Source organism: Lagenorhynchus albirostris, chromosome 13 (genome assembly GCF_949774975.1).
Source record: "Lagenorhynchus albirostris chromosome 13, mLagAlb1.1, whole genome shotgun sequence".
Taxonomy (NCBI): domain Eukaryota; kingdom Metazoa; phylum Chordata; class Mammalia; order Artiodactyla; family Delphinidae; genus Lagenorhynchus; species Lagenorhynchus albirostris.
The window spans coordinates 27,875,519-27,890,593 of record NC_083107.1 but is presented as its reverse complement, the minus strand read 5'-3'; the positions used below and the strand labels follow the sequence as shown (position 1 = coordinate 27,890,593).

Genomic DNA, 15,075 nt, shown 5'->3' with positions numbered 1-15,075 from the left:
GAAACTGAAGAATATGGAAAGCTTTCATGTGAAAGCTTTTAATAACACTGGGCAACTTACAATGAAAATGGGGCACTCTGGTCCTTGCTAGAATGCATAGCTCAAAAATCCAAGAAAACACAGAACCATCATGAGGCACTACTATAATAATCCCCTTCTGTCTGCAGCTGGATAGCTGGGTGAGCTGAAAATCAAGAGCACAAACTGATCTATGAACTGATACACCAGCTGTCTTCATACTTTTACCATATTCCCTTGATAAATGCAAGGGTGCTAAGCGAAATTGTGAAAGCTTGATCCCTCAGCCTTCTCCAGAATGCTTTCGATTGTATCTCCCTTGCCAGAGAAGGGTAGCACTCTGCTCTGCTCTATCCCTTATTGAATCTTGTCCTGTGACTAGGACCTAAACACAACATGGGCTCAAGGGTGATAGCAAAATAAGAGTAGGGGAGAAAAGAATTATACTCAGAAGGGAATGTAAGAGTTTTCTAAGGAATTGCAGGAAAAAAAACCAAACAAACCTGTGTGGGTACACATTTTGTACTAGTTATTCAAGGATGACTAAACATAATTTTGAATGACAAATTAATTACTATCGGGCATCTTATCGGAGAGGCTTGATTTAATGTACGAGCTGGTAGTCACTTTAACAGTTTGTTTGGTAGGCTGATGCAGTTTGGGTTTAGTACTGGCTTAGTTATTAAGGACCAAAACTCCTTTTGCAAAAGGTAAACTTCAAAGGCTGCAAGAGAAGAATGATAGTAAGACCTGTCACATTTGCTTCCCTTATGCTTCTGACCAGGGTCCTGAGGACTCACTTCTCTTCTGTCTCCCTCACATCAGGAAGAGATTGGTAAAGGAACGCCTGAAGGCTTAAGACAGACTCTTGTGGGGAATGACCAATGGTGGATAATTAACTATATGGACGTGGAGAGTCAAAGATAGCTGGGATCAAGTAATGGAAAAAATAAAAATAAGTGAATACAGTCACCCCCAAATGGCAGGTGTTTGGGCCTGGTACTTAAGGTTCAGAGAGATCGCTTTACAAAGATTCCTTAGTTCAGAAGCCCCAGTGCAAAATCATAAGCAAGCCTATTAAGGTTTGCCCGATTAAGATTTGCTAAAACATCTCACATCTGAGTCAGAGGAGAGCCTGCTATACCACACAAGGGAACTTGCAGCCATTTTTTTTAGTGAGTATATACTAAGAGTTGGAAAATTCAAACTTCTCAATCCTGGACTATTAGATCCTGACTTTTTTTTTTTTAGCCTTGAGCTAAAACTACTTCTCTAGGGATGCAGAAAGCAATCTGATCTTTCAGTTAGAGTGGGGTCTATGGAATTAAGTGACAAATGGTGTTCTGCTAATATTTTATATCATAGTAGGCTCAGTGAGATCATGAATCTACTCTAAAGTTGTTTCATTAAATCCTGAGTTTAGGCAGATTCTCCACATTGGTTTCCTGACCTGTAAAGTAAGGGCTATTATGGTAAGAAGGGTGAAATGGAAGGCTTTGGAGTCCTTGTTCCCAAGCTCATATTAACTTGACCATCAAAGAACTGAGAATTTGGCAAGATGCATTCTATTACCTTTCTGTACAGGGACTCGGTCTATTCTGTGCAAAAGGCGATGGGCCCTGCGAAAAGATGGATTACACTAAATTTTAAAAGATGCAATTGCTGCTGCATTTCCTCACAACCAAATGTCCCCTGGATCTGGATTAATTATATTATATTTTTAATATGCCAATCTTTTGAATAATATAGGAACCTGAGCAGACAACTAAAAACTGAAATATTTAACATTATAAACCATATAACAATGGAAGTGGGAAAGAAAACAAGACAAAAACACATGAAAGCATGTGCATAAAGAAGTGATAACTGTAATAAATAAAATTTCCATGGCTGTTTACAAATGATTTTATGCGTAGTATCTTATTTGACTTCATAACAATACTGTGAGAAAACTATAGCAGGGATTAATATTTCTAGTTTACTGATGGACTCAGGGAGGATAGATGAGTTGATTTATTCACTCCAATGGCTTGAATTATGATGCATAAATATGCTGAAGCTTCCAATCATCTCCATCATGGATTACTGCAACAGCCTTATAACTGATCTCTGAGGCCCCTGATGAATTGCAGAGTTCCTTCCAAAAGCACAAATCTAATCAAGTCACTCTCCTATTTAACACCAATGGTTTCCCATTTTTTTTCAAGCTTCCAGCATGGTACTTTGCATGTAGTATCATGCAAAGCAGGGGTAGGGGCTCCACATATATTTGCTGAATAAATGAACAGATTACTGAATAAGCGCCGTTAACAAGTAGGTGAGCTGGAATATGAACCTAGACCTCCTTATCTTTAGAATATACAAAGAAAAAGGTTTGGAAATTCCAAATCCAGACACAGACTGAACATCCTAGTACATGAATGCTACAGTAGCCCAGGTTTGATCTAGGAGGTAAGTATTAGGTCATCAAGACCTGCTAGTATTTAAAATCCAGTTTCCGAACATATGGAGATATAAGATGAAATTCATACAGAGCAGAAATACCCAGAGGTCACTGTCAATTTTTAAAGGGAAAGGAATATTTTCTTCACATCTCCTAAATCCTAATAATCTTCACCATAAAGGTACTTGGTTTGATTAGCCTGTCAGTAAGAATCAACAACACTCCTATTAGATAGTGGTATCCAAAGCAGTAGTTACCATCTCTAGTAAACATCTGAGCTAACTAATTGATTTCTTGCAAAAGCATAGGCTGAGAATTAGAAAATCATCAGTTCTGGATGGTAACTTTCAGAACAACTACAGAAGTTCGACAGATAACTACAAAAAGCAAAACTTACATTGAATAAAAGGGCATCTCCAAACCTAACTGATTCACAAACTACAGACAAAGGTCTGCGTGGTCTGCAAAAGACCTTCTGAGAGTTGCTGTGTATTTATTACTGCTGTTGTTACTGCTGCTGATAATGATAACAGGAGAAGCTACTCCTTATTGCATATTTAATGTTTTGCCAGCCATGAAATAAACCCTTTTATGCATTATCTCATTTAATTCTGACCCCATTCCTGTAATATGAGGTTCTATTATTATTCCTATTTCATAAATGGGGCTGTGAGAGGTTAAATAATTTATATATGGTCACACTAAAAAGAAGTGGTGACTTGAACATCTGATTGAGCTGACTCTCAAATCTGTGTTCTTAATGACTACACTATACTAGCTGAATATCTCAGGCTTGCATGCATATAATTCCTGTATGTATTTGGGATCTAACAAAGTGGCAGCCCAGGCCTCAGAGTCAAACACTCAAGATACATTCACATTCTATCTTGTCCAAAGTTTTATTTCTTTCAGGACCTATACACAGTTCTTCCAATGACTCACAGACAATAGCAAAAATACCTCATGTACACACCACTGGGTAGAAAGATGTAAGTGTTAATTATCTTGTCATTTGGGGCTGCTTTTATACGCCTCTGTATAGTTATGCGAATCTTATGTATCATTTCTTTAAGATTTTTTATAGACCACTGAGCATGTAAAGAAGAAAATGAGGGGGATGGTATAGCAAAAGACATAGAATTCTTTCTTTTAAATTAAAATAAATGTCCATGGAAAGTTTTTTGACAGACAAATTAATGCCAATCAGAAATGAAACATTAAATTCTAAATCAATGAACCTTAGTGGCTCTAAATATATGGGGAAAAAATTTCAGTGGTAATATGGTTATTAAAGACACTGCCATGCCTCACAAATGTTAGTGTCAAGCTGATCCTAAGTCTGAAAGGCTATTACAAATATTGAATGGCTTTTCAGGCAAGACACTGGCTCTCTGGAAACCCTCTGCCATAGTTAACAAACTATTTTCATAGTTTCCACCTTTTCATTAAATGATCTCTCTACCTCTTAGTCAACTGAAAGCTGGCTCTCTGCTAAGGATACCAATTCGCCTATAGTTCTCTAAAGTAGAAGCTGTTCATTCTTCTACAAAAAATGTACTTCAGAATCAGTCTATAAGATGGGCATTTTCCTTATTCATTGGTGCTTCTCTCAGACCATTACCCCTCTTCCTCAAGGCTCATATATTTTAGCTTATTACCCTCCATCCCTCTTTACCTTTTAGCTCTATCAAAAATGCAGTCACTTTGATTGAGTTATTCCCAATCATTCATCAGGCTTTGCCGTTCAACCATTGGTAATGGTTGGTCACCTACCCCAAAGCCTTTTTCTCCCTTTTATTTATATCAGAATGAGGTTCTACTATTCCTCAAGACTCGGAAAATGATGACTTTGTATTCAACATTAAGAATCAATCTTGACTGGCTTAGCCAACCATTATGTTTTCATTCTCCTGGGAAGTAACTGGTTAAGACAGAGCCATGTAAAACAATTCTGGTTAACTAGATGCAAAGAATCCAGTGGATGACTTCTAGAAACAATTCTGTGGCTGTTGGATGTTATCATGTCTGGATGTAATCCCTGTAATTGTACTTATTTCTTTTTTTTTAAATCTCAGATACCAGTTCTTTTTTTTTAAATTAATTAATTAATTTAATTAATTTATTTATTTGGCTGTGTTGGATCCTCACTGCTGCGTGATGGCTCTCTCAAGTTGAGGTGAGCGGGGGCTACTCTTCATTGTGGTGCACGGGCCTCTCACTGCGGTGGCCTCTCTTGCTAAGGAGCACAGGCTTCAGGCGCGTGGGCTTCAGCAGTTGTGGCGCACGGGCCCAGCAGCTGTGGCTCGCCGGCTCTAGAGTGCAGGCTCAGCAGCCGTGGCGCACGGGTCCAGCTGCTCCGCGGCATGTGGGATCTTCCTGGACTAGGGCTCGAACCTGTGTCCTCTGCAGTGGCAGGCAGGCTCCCAACCACTGCGCCACCAGAGAAGCCCTGGAATTGTACTTATTTCTGAATGATGAGATAATTTTTTTGTTACTTTTTTCTCCCAAAATTTCCACAAAGAGCAGGTATTACTTCTATAAAAAATAAAATTAAAAAAGAAAAACCGGGCTTCCCGGTTCTAGGAAAAGAGATATTGTGGTAGACATCTTTGAACAATGTAATCTGCACTGTAGAGCTGGGTTGACATCTAGTATAATTTCCTTTCAACATGAAAAACTACCTTTTAAATGTGTTGTGGTATAGATCTTCTGGTGACAAATTTTCTCAACTTCTGTTTATTTGAAAATGTCTATATTTTACCTTTATGTTTGAAGGATATTTTTCACAAGATAGAGTTTTCAGGTTAAGGTTAACAGGCTTTTTTTTTTTCTTTCTTTCAGGATTTTAAAGATGTTCCTCTACTGCCTTCTGGTTTGCACTGTTTCTGACAAGAAATTAGCAGTAACTCTTATCATTGCTCTTTATTATATAATGTGTCTTTTCTTCTGCTATTAAGATTTTCTCTTTTATTGCTGTTATTTTTAGCAATCTGACTATAATGTGCCTGGGTGTGGCTATATGTTATTTTGCTAAAGATTTGTTGAGCTTTTTGAATCAGTGAGTTAATACTTTTTTTAAATCAAACCTGGAAAAAATTTCCTCCAGTCATGCATTATATCCATTTTTTCCTTTAAGTTATTGAATATATTTATATTCAGTTTTTTAAAGGCCCTGTCCACTATTTTTAACATCTGTATAATCAGTGGGTTTATTTCTATTGTTTATTTTTTTCTTCTGTTATGGGTCATATTTTCCTACTTTTTTGAATGTCGAATTTTAGTTTTTTGATGTGAAATTGTAGATGCTATACGGTTGAGAATCTGAAAACTTTTTCATGTTCCTCTTCCTTCAAAGATTGTTGAGTGTTTTGGCAGGCAGTTATTTTACTGGCAGATTACCTTTATCTTGTCAAGTCTTCTTATTAGACTTTATTAGGGTGGCTCAAGATTAGCTCTTACTCTAGAGCTTGAATAGCATTCTTAATGCCTAACCTTCTGGGGTATTACTGAATGCACAATATGTTAAGGTGGTCTCTCCACTCTAGTTGGTCAGAATTCCAGTGTTTCCTAGCACTCTGTGACTACTGGCATTCCTATTCAGCTCATAGATCCTCAGTGGCTATTCTCCGCTAAGCCTCCCAGAGTTTCACACCACACATGGCAACTTGGTTTTTGATCAAAGACTCAAGGGCTCTCCAATGCAGATTTCTGGAGCAACTTCTTTAAACAACTCCTTGCTCTCAGGTACCTTTCTCCACAAACCTAAGCTGCCTCAACAGCCTTATAAGCCAATTCCTGGGTGGGGGGGGTTTCTGTGCAAAACACTGCTTTTTATTCGAGCTGTACTTTCCTGTGCTGTGTTTGGATAGTGCTCCCAGACAGAAAACAAGAGTAAATGTCAAGCTTACCTTGTACATTTCCCCTCTGAAGGATCATAGCCTTGTGCTCTCTGCTGTCTAATGCATGAAAAGAGTTGTTTCATACAGTTTATCCAGTTTTATAGCTGTTTATGGCAGAAGGGTGACCTTGATACCTGTTACTCTGTGATGGCTGGAACTGGAAGTCTTAATTAATTAATTAAAAATAGTATAGCCAATTAAGCCTTAATTTCCAGCCATCAAAAGTCAACCAAGCGGGAGAATTCCCTGGCAGTCCAGTGGTTAGGACTCCGTGCTTCCACTGCAGGGGGCCCAGGTTCAATCCCTGGTCAGAGAACTAAGATCCTGCAAGCTGTGTGGTGTGGCCAGGAAAAAAAAAAAAAAAAAAAAGTCAACCAAGGGAAACCAATAAACAGTAAAAAAAATTAAAAGGTGGGGCAGAAGTATTAGCAGACTCATGTAATTTTCCACTATGTTAATTTTCCTAGAATCAGAAAAAAGTTTCCAGGAATCATATCATTTTTGTTCATTTTCATTTCTCACTGATGGCACAAGCACCACAACACTCTTCATTTGTTCCTTCTTTCTTGCTAACCAGAGCCTGATTTTGTGTTTAATTCCAAGTAGACAATTCATGATAAATCAACTATGTCAATAATGATGCTCCTCTTTCTCTTTGCCAGATACTCAACCTCCCAGTCTCCCTGAGAGCTGGCGGCAACCACACAACTATATTTTGACCAATGAGACACACAGGGAAGTTTGTTAGGGGTTTACTGAAAAGATTTTAATTTTTTTAATAAAAAAACAGGTGATGCTGGCACCTCCCTCCTGCATTGAATGTGAGTCCCTTCTGACTATAATATGTATGAGGAGGAAAATTCTAAGTATGACAGAAGAGAGGGAACAAAAGAGCCTGGGTCCTTGATGACATCACTGAGCAACTAAATTAATACAGCAACTCACTGCCTCTAAGAAAAATAAAACCTATTTAGTTTAACCACTCTGTCTAAGGTTTTCTGTTTCTACCTGTCATAGAAAGCATTTCTGACTGATAAATGCATACTCCATTTGTTCTTTAGACTAAGAAGAGTTTGCAGATAAGATGAAAAAATAGTTTTCAAATACAACATAAAAAGGAAATGGTTGAGAACTGCATTCTTTGAAATCTTTGAACTAATCAGGTTTTCTTTGGTGTGTATTAAATGCATGTCTGCCTTGTATCCCCCTCTAGACTGCAAACTTCCATGCCAGGGATCTTCTTTGTTCTACATATGGGCCTAGGCACTCTTGGGTGTTCAAATTAGCTTGGTGACAGACTCTTATTTCTAGTACTCTTTGACTCCATTAGGACCAAAGCCCCACAGACCTAAAACTTTCTTTTCCACAGAGGTGAATATGCAGGTAAAACAAATAAGCGAAGAGATGGTTTACTGTCTTACGTTCACATTCTCTGACATCCAAGTTGAACTGCTGTAATGCTCCCAGGGTGAGCTGCCTTACTTCAGCTTCCAGCAAAAGTTGCATCAAGGACGTGGCTAAATGCTTGCAAGCTGACATACATGCTGTCTGGGCCACCTTTCCCTGAAATACAAGAATGTAAATCATAAGGCTGATGGATTAAAATCAAATTCCAACGAAAATTAAAATCATTTATTTTTCAATTAGCAATTTCTTTGAAGGTTTTCTCCATCATGATAACCCTTGCATTCAAATAACTTTGAAATTAATAGGACCTCATGGCAAACATCTTAAATATTTAGCTCCATTACCATCAGTCATGTCAGTATAACACTCAGCTAAAATTCATAAAGCCCAGCTATTTATTTACGAAGTGCTTTCTTCCTAAATCAACAATAGATTAACAATATTTAAAATCTTAATTAAACTGAGAAGGAATGTTTCCACAGAGAATAAATTTCAAAGAGTCCCTTCTAAAAATACCATAATTCTTAAAAAGCGAATGTAAACAATTCCTAACTTATCTTGAAAACAAAGTGTTTACTACTTTATGATTTAACACATATAAAATGAAAAGAATGGTTTAAAACAAAATGGTTTTCTGAAAAAAAGTAATTAAAAGGATAAATTTTGTTTTCTTAAAAAATAAACACTGAGGTTTATGAACACGCACTCTAAGCTAATTTTTTAAATACTGATATTAAAATTAGTATTTTACCATCTTCTTTAAAAGATTCACTTTACACTAGTGAATTATATCTTAGTTCCAGGTCTGAGTTATACATCATGAAAGATATATCCATTTCTTCCCCAGATATATACCCATTTTATTTTTGTTATTATCTAGTCTGAAAAACAGGATAAGTTTGAAAAAGTCTGAGTCCTCATATTAGTCAGTGGGTCCTTCTTTTTTGAAATCATGAAATACTTCAGTCATTCAGAAAGATATATAGAATTATATGATGAACACTTATGTACATACTAAACATTACAAATATAGTTAAAGCCCTTATATGACCTCCTTAAATCATTTTATTCCTTCTCCCCAGAGGTGACCGTTTCTTGTGTTGAGTATACCATTTGTATTATAAAAATACTATATGACAAGTATATAATAAGAAACAATATTTTTATTATTTTATGTATTTGAAACTTTCTGTATTACAAAGGATGTCCTTCTACAACTTGCTTTTTTGGTTCAATGTTATGAATGTGAATGTTTATAAATGAAATACATGTGGTTGTAGTTTATTCCTTTAATTATTCCACAGTATTCCATTTTAGGAGTATACCAGAATTTATTTGTCCATTCTTCTGTTGTTGGAGATTTAGGTTGTTTCTTTTCTTTTTTTTCTTTTGCTCTTATAAACAGAGTAGCTCATAGAGTAATGTCAGTCTTCATGAAAATGCCAGATTCTGACTGTAGTTTTTTTTTTTTAATATATATATTTTTCATATGTTTCACTGGGTCAGGACCTTCCACAAAAGTTAGCAGGCTTTAAATGGAAAAACATATAACAAATAATACCAGAATGAATTTTAAAATTTGCATGACTTTTTATATACTTTGGATAATTCCTTTAAGATTATTTCTCAAATCTACTAGAATGAGGGGTATCAATGTACTGTGATTCAGAATGCACATGTGTATACGTGAAGAGGAACACAGGTGGAAGCCAGATTTCCAAATATCTAACTATAAACTGCTTTGCCTACGGTATATTCTGATTTACAATGTCCCTAGATATTTCCTAGAGTATCACTTAATTGCATAATCACCAGCACTGAGTACTATTACAAATTTTTCTACTAATTAAACAAGAGATACTTTATGATTTTTGTCTTTGATTATTTTGTGAGATTGAATATCTTCTAAATTTTCATTTGACTAAAATATTATTTTATAGAATAAATATAACAGTAATAAACAATGGTCTATTATATTACACATTCTAAAAATGTTTCTCCTCTATGGTTCTGTTTGTAGGTTCTGAAGACCCACACTCTGTGGGTGATTTAACACAACAAATGGAAATACTTAAGTAGGGAATGCCGTAGAGACCAAGTCGAAACGAGGCAATGGAAGCGTAAAGAATCCTAAAGAGAAAAGTTACGTAAAAGAAATCCATATTAAATGGCATGCTTTCAACTAAACCCACTGGAGACCTGGAACAGGTATCACCAAGGAGCCATAGAGTTCAACATAATTGTCAGGCTATGCCCCATGAGAAGAATCAGAGGGGGCAGATCAAAGTTGTGAGAAGCCCTATGGCTTTTCAACAGTGAGAGTGGGAGTGCAATGAAGAAATGAGGATAGACTAGAGCAGATGTCCAGAGACAACACTGCAGATCAGAAGGCAGAGAAAAGGGGAAAGAAACTACTGTCTCTTGGACACTACTATATGCCCAAGATGTGCTATACTTAGGCAGCTGACATCTTATGTTATTTCACTTAATTCTCACAATCAACCCAAGCAGTTGGTATTATTCCTTTCCTGTAGATGAATAAACGAAGGTTCTCCATAAGGTTAAGAAATTTAGACAAAGTCATACAGCTATTTGTTACTTCTACCCAATCCTAAATCCGTATCTTTCCAGTAACTCATCACCTAAAAAGCAACACTAAATTTTATACTGTCTTATACTGGAACAGCTGGGGAAAAACAGATCCAGATAATAACAGGGTTAACAGGTTATCCAAGACATAAAAACTAGGTCCAAACAGGTAAGACAGTTGTAGTTCAGGAGCCAACTCTTCAAATACTGAGTATCTGCTGGGGCATGCTTTTTAACTGTGGTCCAGCATAACTATCTAGGCCAAGGCCAACACTTAAAGGTCCTAACAAACTGAACATGGAGATGTTGTAAAAATCAAAGAGCTAAAAGCCCAATTAAGCTGGAGGCTGAGAAGACAGCATTTGAAAGGCTTGTTTCCAGTGGTCAAAACAGATTGCCAAGGAGAAAGGAAACTGGCCTAATAAAATGAAAATAAGATAGCTCATAGTCAGAAAGTCCCAAGTTTGAATTTTTATCTCTACCACTCATTAGAAGTGTAATTTAGTGTAAGTTAGTTGACACTTCAGACTCATTATTCATCTCAAAATATTAAGCAGCTTATTAACTTTAACATGAAACAAATCTATATCAATCAATAGAGCCAAAGGCACTTATACATGATCATATGTTATACTACCCTAACATACTGAGTTACTTAACTGTCCTCCAATCATTTTCCACCCTACTTCCCCTCAAGCTAATTCTTTATTTCCAAACACAGTGATAATTGCAGAAATGTATATTTTCATTGTTAAATATTTTTCTAATTCTAGAAAGCATTTTGGAGCTTTGCTAATTCACAGTCTGCTATCCATTCTCTTTTTCACTTCTGGTTTCCATTACTGCCATGGTATCCATAGATTTTCTAAGAAAGGATAAACAGAGACCCAGGCAATAACTATCAACACACTAAGCAATAAAAATTGGTGGTTTCACCCTCTTCATGGAGCAGATTCTTTCTAGGAACAAACTGCCAATCTCTAGGACAGGGTAAGAATTTGGAACAAAGCCTAAACTGACCCAAACCGCCTTTGCATATACCTCCAGGAACAGTTTCAAATCAGTGATAATCACAGCTAGATTATATCTTATGAAGCTATGATAGTCGCAGTGTACAGAGACTACACAAGAAATAGAAACAGAATGCCAAAGCTGAAAAATGACCTAAGTATTATCATCATATTTTGAACATATGAGGAACCTGGCATGCAGGGAGATCTGAGTCACAGTATCTTACAACTAGCTCTACAGGCAACATCATACTGCCTCTTAATGCAGCTACAATATTTCTGTATTCCAAGACAGCCAATAAATATCAACTGAATGAACTGAAAGTCAACTACCAAAGCACTTAAATAATTCATACTACTTCTCAAGCCTGTTAAAATACCTTTTTAAAAAAAGTTTTGGGAAGGGAAGAAGAGTACATTGGTGACTAAATTCATGTTGTTAATTCAAAGTCAGGCTTATGACCACAGTGAGAACCATCACTGGGCATGAGTCAAGATCTATGAAAATACTTTTTTGATTTTCACCACGTACCTCTTTGGTAATCAACTCATTTACTTCAAAAATATACCCAGATTCATATCCTCTAATTTGAATTATTCCATCTACCTCCTATTCTCTATTTACTGTCTTAACTTGTACCATAAAACTTTGCACTAGATGATTTACTGCACTGTCATTTCATGCATTTATGTTTCCTTGAAAAGTACATGATTTGCAAGGAAAGAAACTATTGCATTTTTATTTTGGTATATCTAAATGAAGCATAGCTCTAGACTGCAAAGTAGGTACACACTGCCGCCCAACTTTACGCCTTGGAGGTATCTCATTCTCTTCTACACAGAGGGAGATATCATCCATTGTTTCTTACACAAAAGCACAATTTAACACAATTAAGACAAATAGGAATCTTATAAATTCCTTCTTCAAAATACAGAAAGCTCAGTATTCATTACTTTCAATTACTACGTACTTCAATTACACAATACTAAGTGTTATGTCATAGTACTAAATACAAGTGAGCAGAGGTGAAGAGCTTAGAGAAAGCATTATCATCCTCAGTATCACCACAAACTCTACCACCATCACCAGAGCAGCTGCTTCCATTTATTGAGCATTGACTATGTGCCAAATGTTTTGAAAGTATTTTCTCGCATAATTCTCACAAGAACCCCATGAGGTATTTAACCCTCTACTTATAGATAAGGACAGAGAGGTTAAGCCATCTGAATATACCTTATAAGCTGTGGACCTAGGATGTGAATCCAGCCTTGTCAAATTCCAAAGGCTCTTAACAATCATTTGATCCTGCCTCCCAGTAAAAGGCCTTGGGGTAGTTGCTACATTGTCCTGTTGCTTTGCGACTTTGGGTAAGGGAATGAAGAGGACGAGAAGAAAACATTTTTTTTTTCTCCCTTCTCCATCTAAGGAAGCATCAGAAGAATGCTGGATTCACAGCAGATATTTAGAATGGACTCCAACCACAGCTCTCTGTCAAGCTACTGGGGTCAGATCTGAGTTCCAGATCATCAAGAATCTTAACTAAAGGACTTAAGGGGCCAAAGCCAAATTTCTCTTTCTCTGGATAATCTTAACAAGTTTCACAGTAAGGAATGTTTAAAGAGAGCCAGGAAAGACAGCTGTCTTTTCACACCAAATTTCTCCTCTGCTTTCTGAGTAACACTCCCTTGCTTACATTTTGGTGTGTCAAATTTTATCTTTCTTTAGTTATTTAATGAGTTATGTCACCATGAAATAGAGAAAAGTTCAGACACAGAAACTGATCTAGCAAGGCAAGTAAGAACTACTCAAAGTAAAGTAAAGCCACCCTATAAATTGCTAGTTCTTTCTGTGTACCTATACCTCTAATTCCTTAACCTTCTACCCTGACCACTACTGTAGACAGTTTCTTTGGCCTGCCCCTTCCTTCACTGAACAAGGAAGCTGTCTTGTTCCTTTTTCCTCAATATCCTATGGCTATGGGTGAGGCCACTTCATTCCCATAGTACTAAGCCTCCTATTTACTTAGGATGGACATTAAATAAGCCACATTCAGAGGATAGAGTTCTGGATCTTCCCATATGTTCCTGTTATCTGGGACCCATGCTTGGAACTTTGGTTCCCATGTGCTGCAGAAACCCTATGACAAAGTCTTACTTTATCTTTATACCTAAACAACCTTAAAAATCACATATCCTCTCCAAGTTGATTTTCCCACAACTGTACCCATGTCTTAGGAAGGATTACAATCCTACTTAAAGAACATTCTTAAATTTAAATTAGAGAATTTATACAAATATCCACTCATTAAAAGATTCACAAATCCCTATTTTAGACAAACAAATGTTCCCTAACAGCTAAAGAAAATGAAGCCCAAGGCTGACAGTTAATATATCTTGGGCAAGATATTTGGTATTATTTGATGACTTTAGTAGAGCCTACAATGAGATGGTGAACCTCTAATAAATCAAAAATAAGAAAAACTAACAAAAAGTAAATAGGGCTTCCCTGGTGGCGCAGTGGTTGAGAGTCCGCCTGCCGATGCAGGGGATGCGGGTTCGTGCCCCGGTCCGGGAGGATCCCACGGGCCGCGGAGCAGCTGGGCCTGTGAGCCATGGCCGCTGAGCCTGCGTGTCCGAAGCCTGTGCTCCGCAACGGGAGAGGCCACAACAGTGAGAGGCCCGCGTACCCGAAAAAAAAAAAAAAAAAGTAAATAGAGGTAAACAATCCTTACTTAATTTGTCATGAAAAAATTAAGAAGCTCGAAGGAAAAAGCATAGTCAAAAGAAAACTGGAAGTATATACTCAGGATGTAGATGGAAGGAGGTGTCAGAGGAGGGATGTAACAGATGGCATAAACCTGGTTCTCAGACTTATCCACTTGTTTCGCTTTCTTATTCAGTCATTTTTCAAGAAACACAGAAATCTTTTTAAAAACACTTTTTGCTATGCATGCTTTTATTGAGGTATAATTACAAACAGTACATATGGAGCTCTTAAGAATATACAGCTTGATGACCTTTACATATGTAAAAACCTATAAAACTGCCATCCAGATCAAGATAGGAAATATTTCCATAAACCTGAAAGTTCCTCATGCCCCTTTCAAATCAGTAGATCCACCCACACCATGAGGTAACTTTTCTGACCTCTAGCCCCATAGATTTGTTTTGCCTCTTTCTTGAACTTCATATAAAAAGAACCCTACAGTGGTGTCCTCTTTTATGCTTAGCTTCTTTTGCTCAGTATGTTTTTGAGATTCATCCATGTTGCTGCATGTATCCATAGTTTCTTCCTTTCTATTGCTGAGAAGTATGAATAAATCACAATTTGTTTATTCATTTTTCCTATTGATATCTATTTGGGTTATTTCTATTGGGTGCTATTATGAATAGTCTTTAAGTGGAACTATTTATTTTCCTTGGAAAAATACCTAGGATTGAAACTGCTGGATCATAGAGTAGTTGTATGCTTAATTTTATTAGAAACTGCCAAAATTTCAGAGTGATAATACTATTTCATATTCCCACCAGCAATGTATGAGAGTTGTTCCATATCTTCTCCTATACTTGGTATTATAAGTCTTTTTTTTTTTTTAATTTATTTTTGGCTGCGTTGGGTCTTCGTTGCTGTGTGCAGGCTTTCTCTAGTTGCGGTGAGTGAGGGCTCCTCTTCGTTGCGTTGTGCGGGCTTCTCATTGTGGTGGCTTCT

General features: G+C 36.9%; 1 protein-coding gene across 1 annotated transcript in view; it reads right to left on the bottom strand.

The window, feature by feature from the left end:
- EXOC6B (exocyst complex component 6B) overlaps window positions 1–15,075 on the bottom strand; it is a 712,247-nt gene that overhangs the window by 183,939 nt on the left and 513,233 nt on the right. The window contains exon 19 of the mRNA XM_060169979.1: window positions 7,782–7,923. Within this exon, the coding sequence (XP_060025962.1) occupies window positions 7,782–7,923 (142 nt within the window). The remainder of the gene's footprint in view (window positions 1–7,781; window positions 7,924–15,075) is intronic.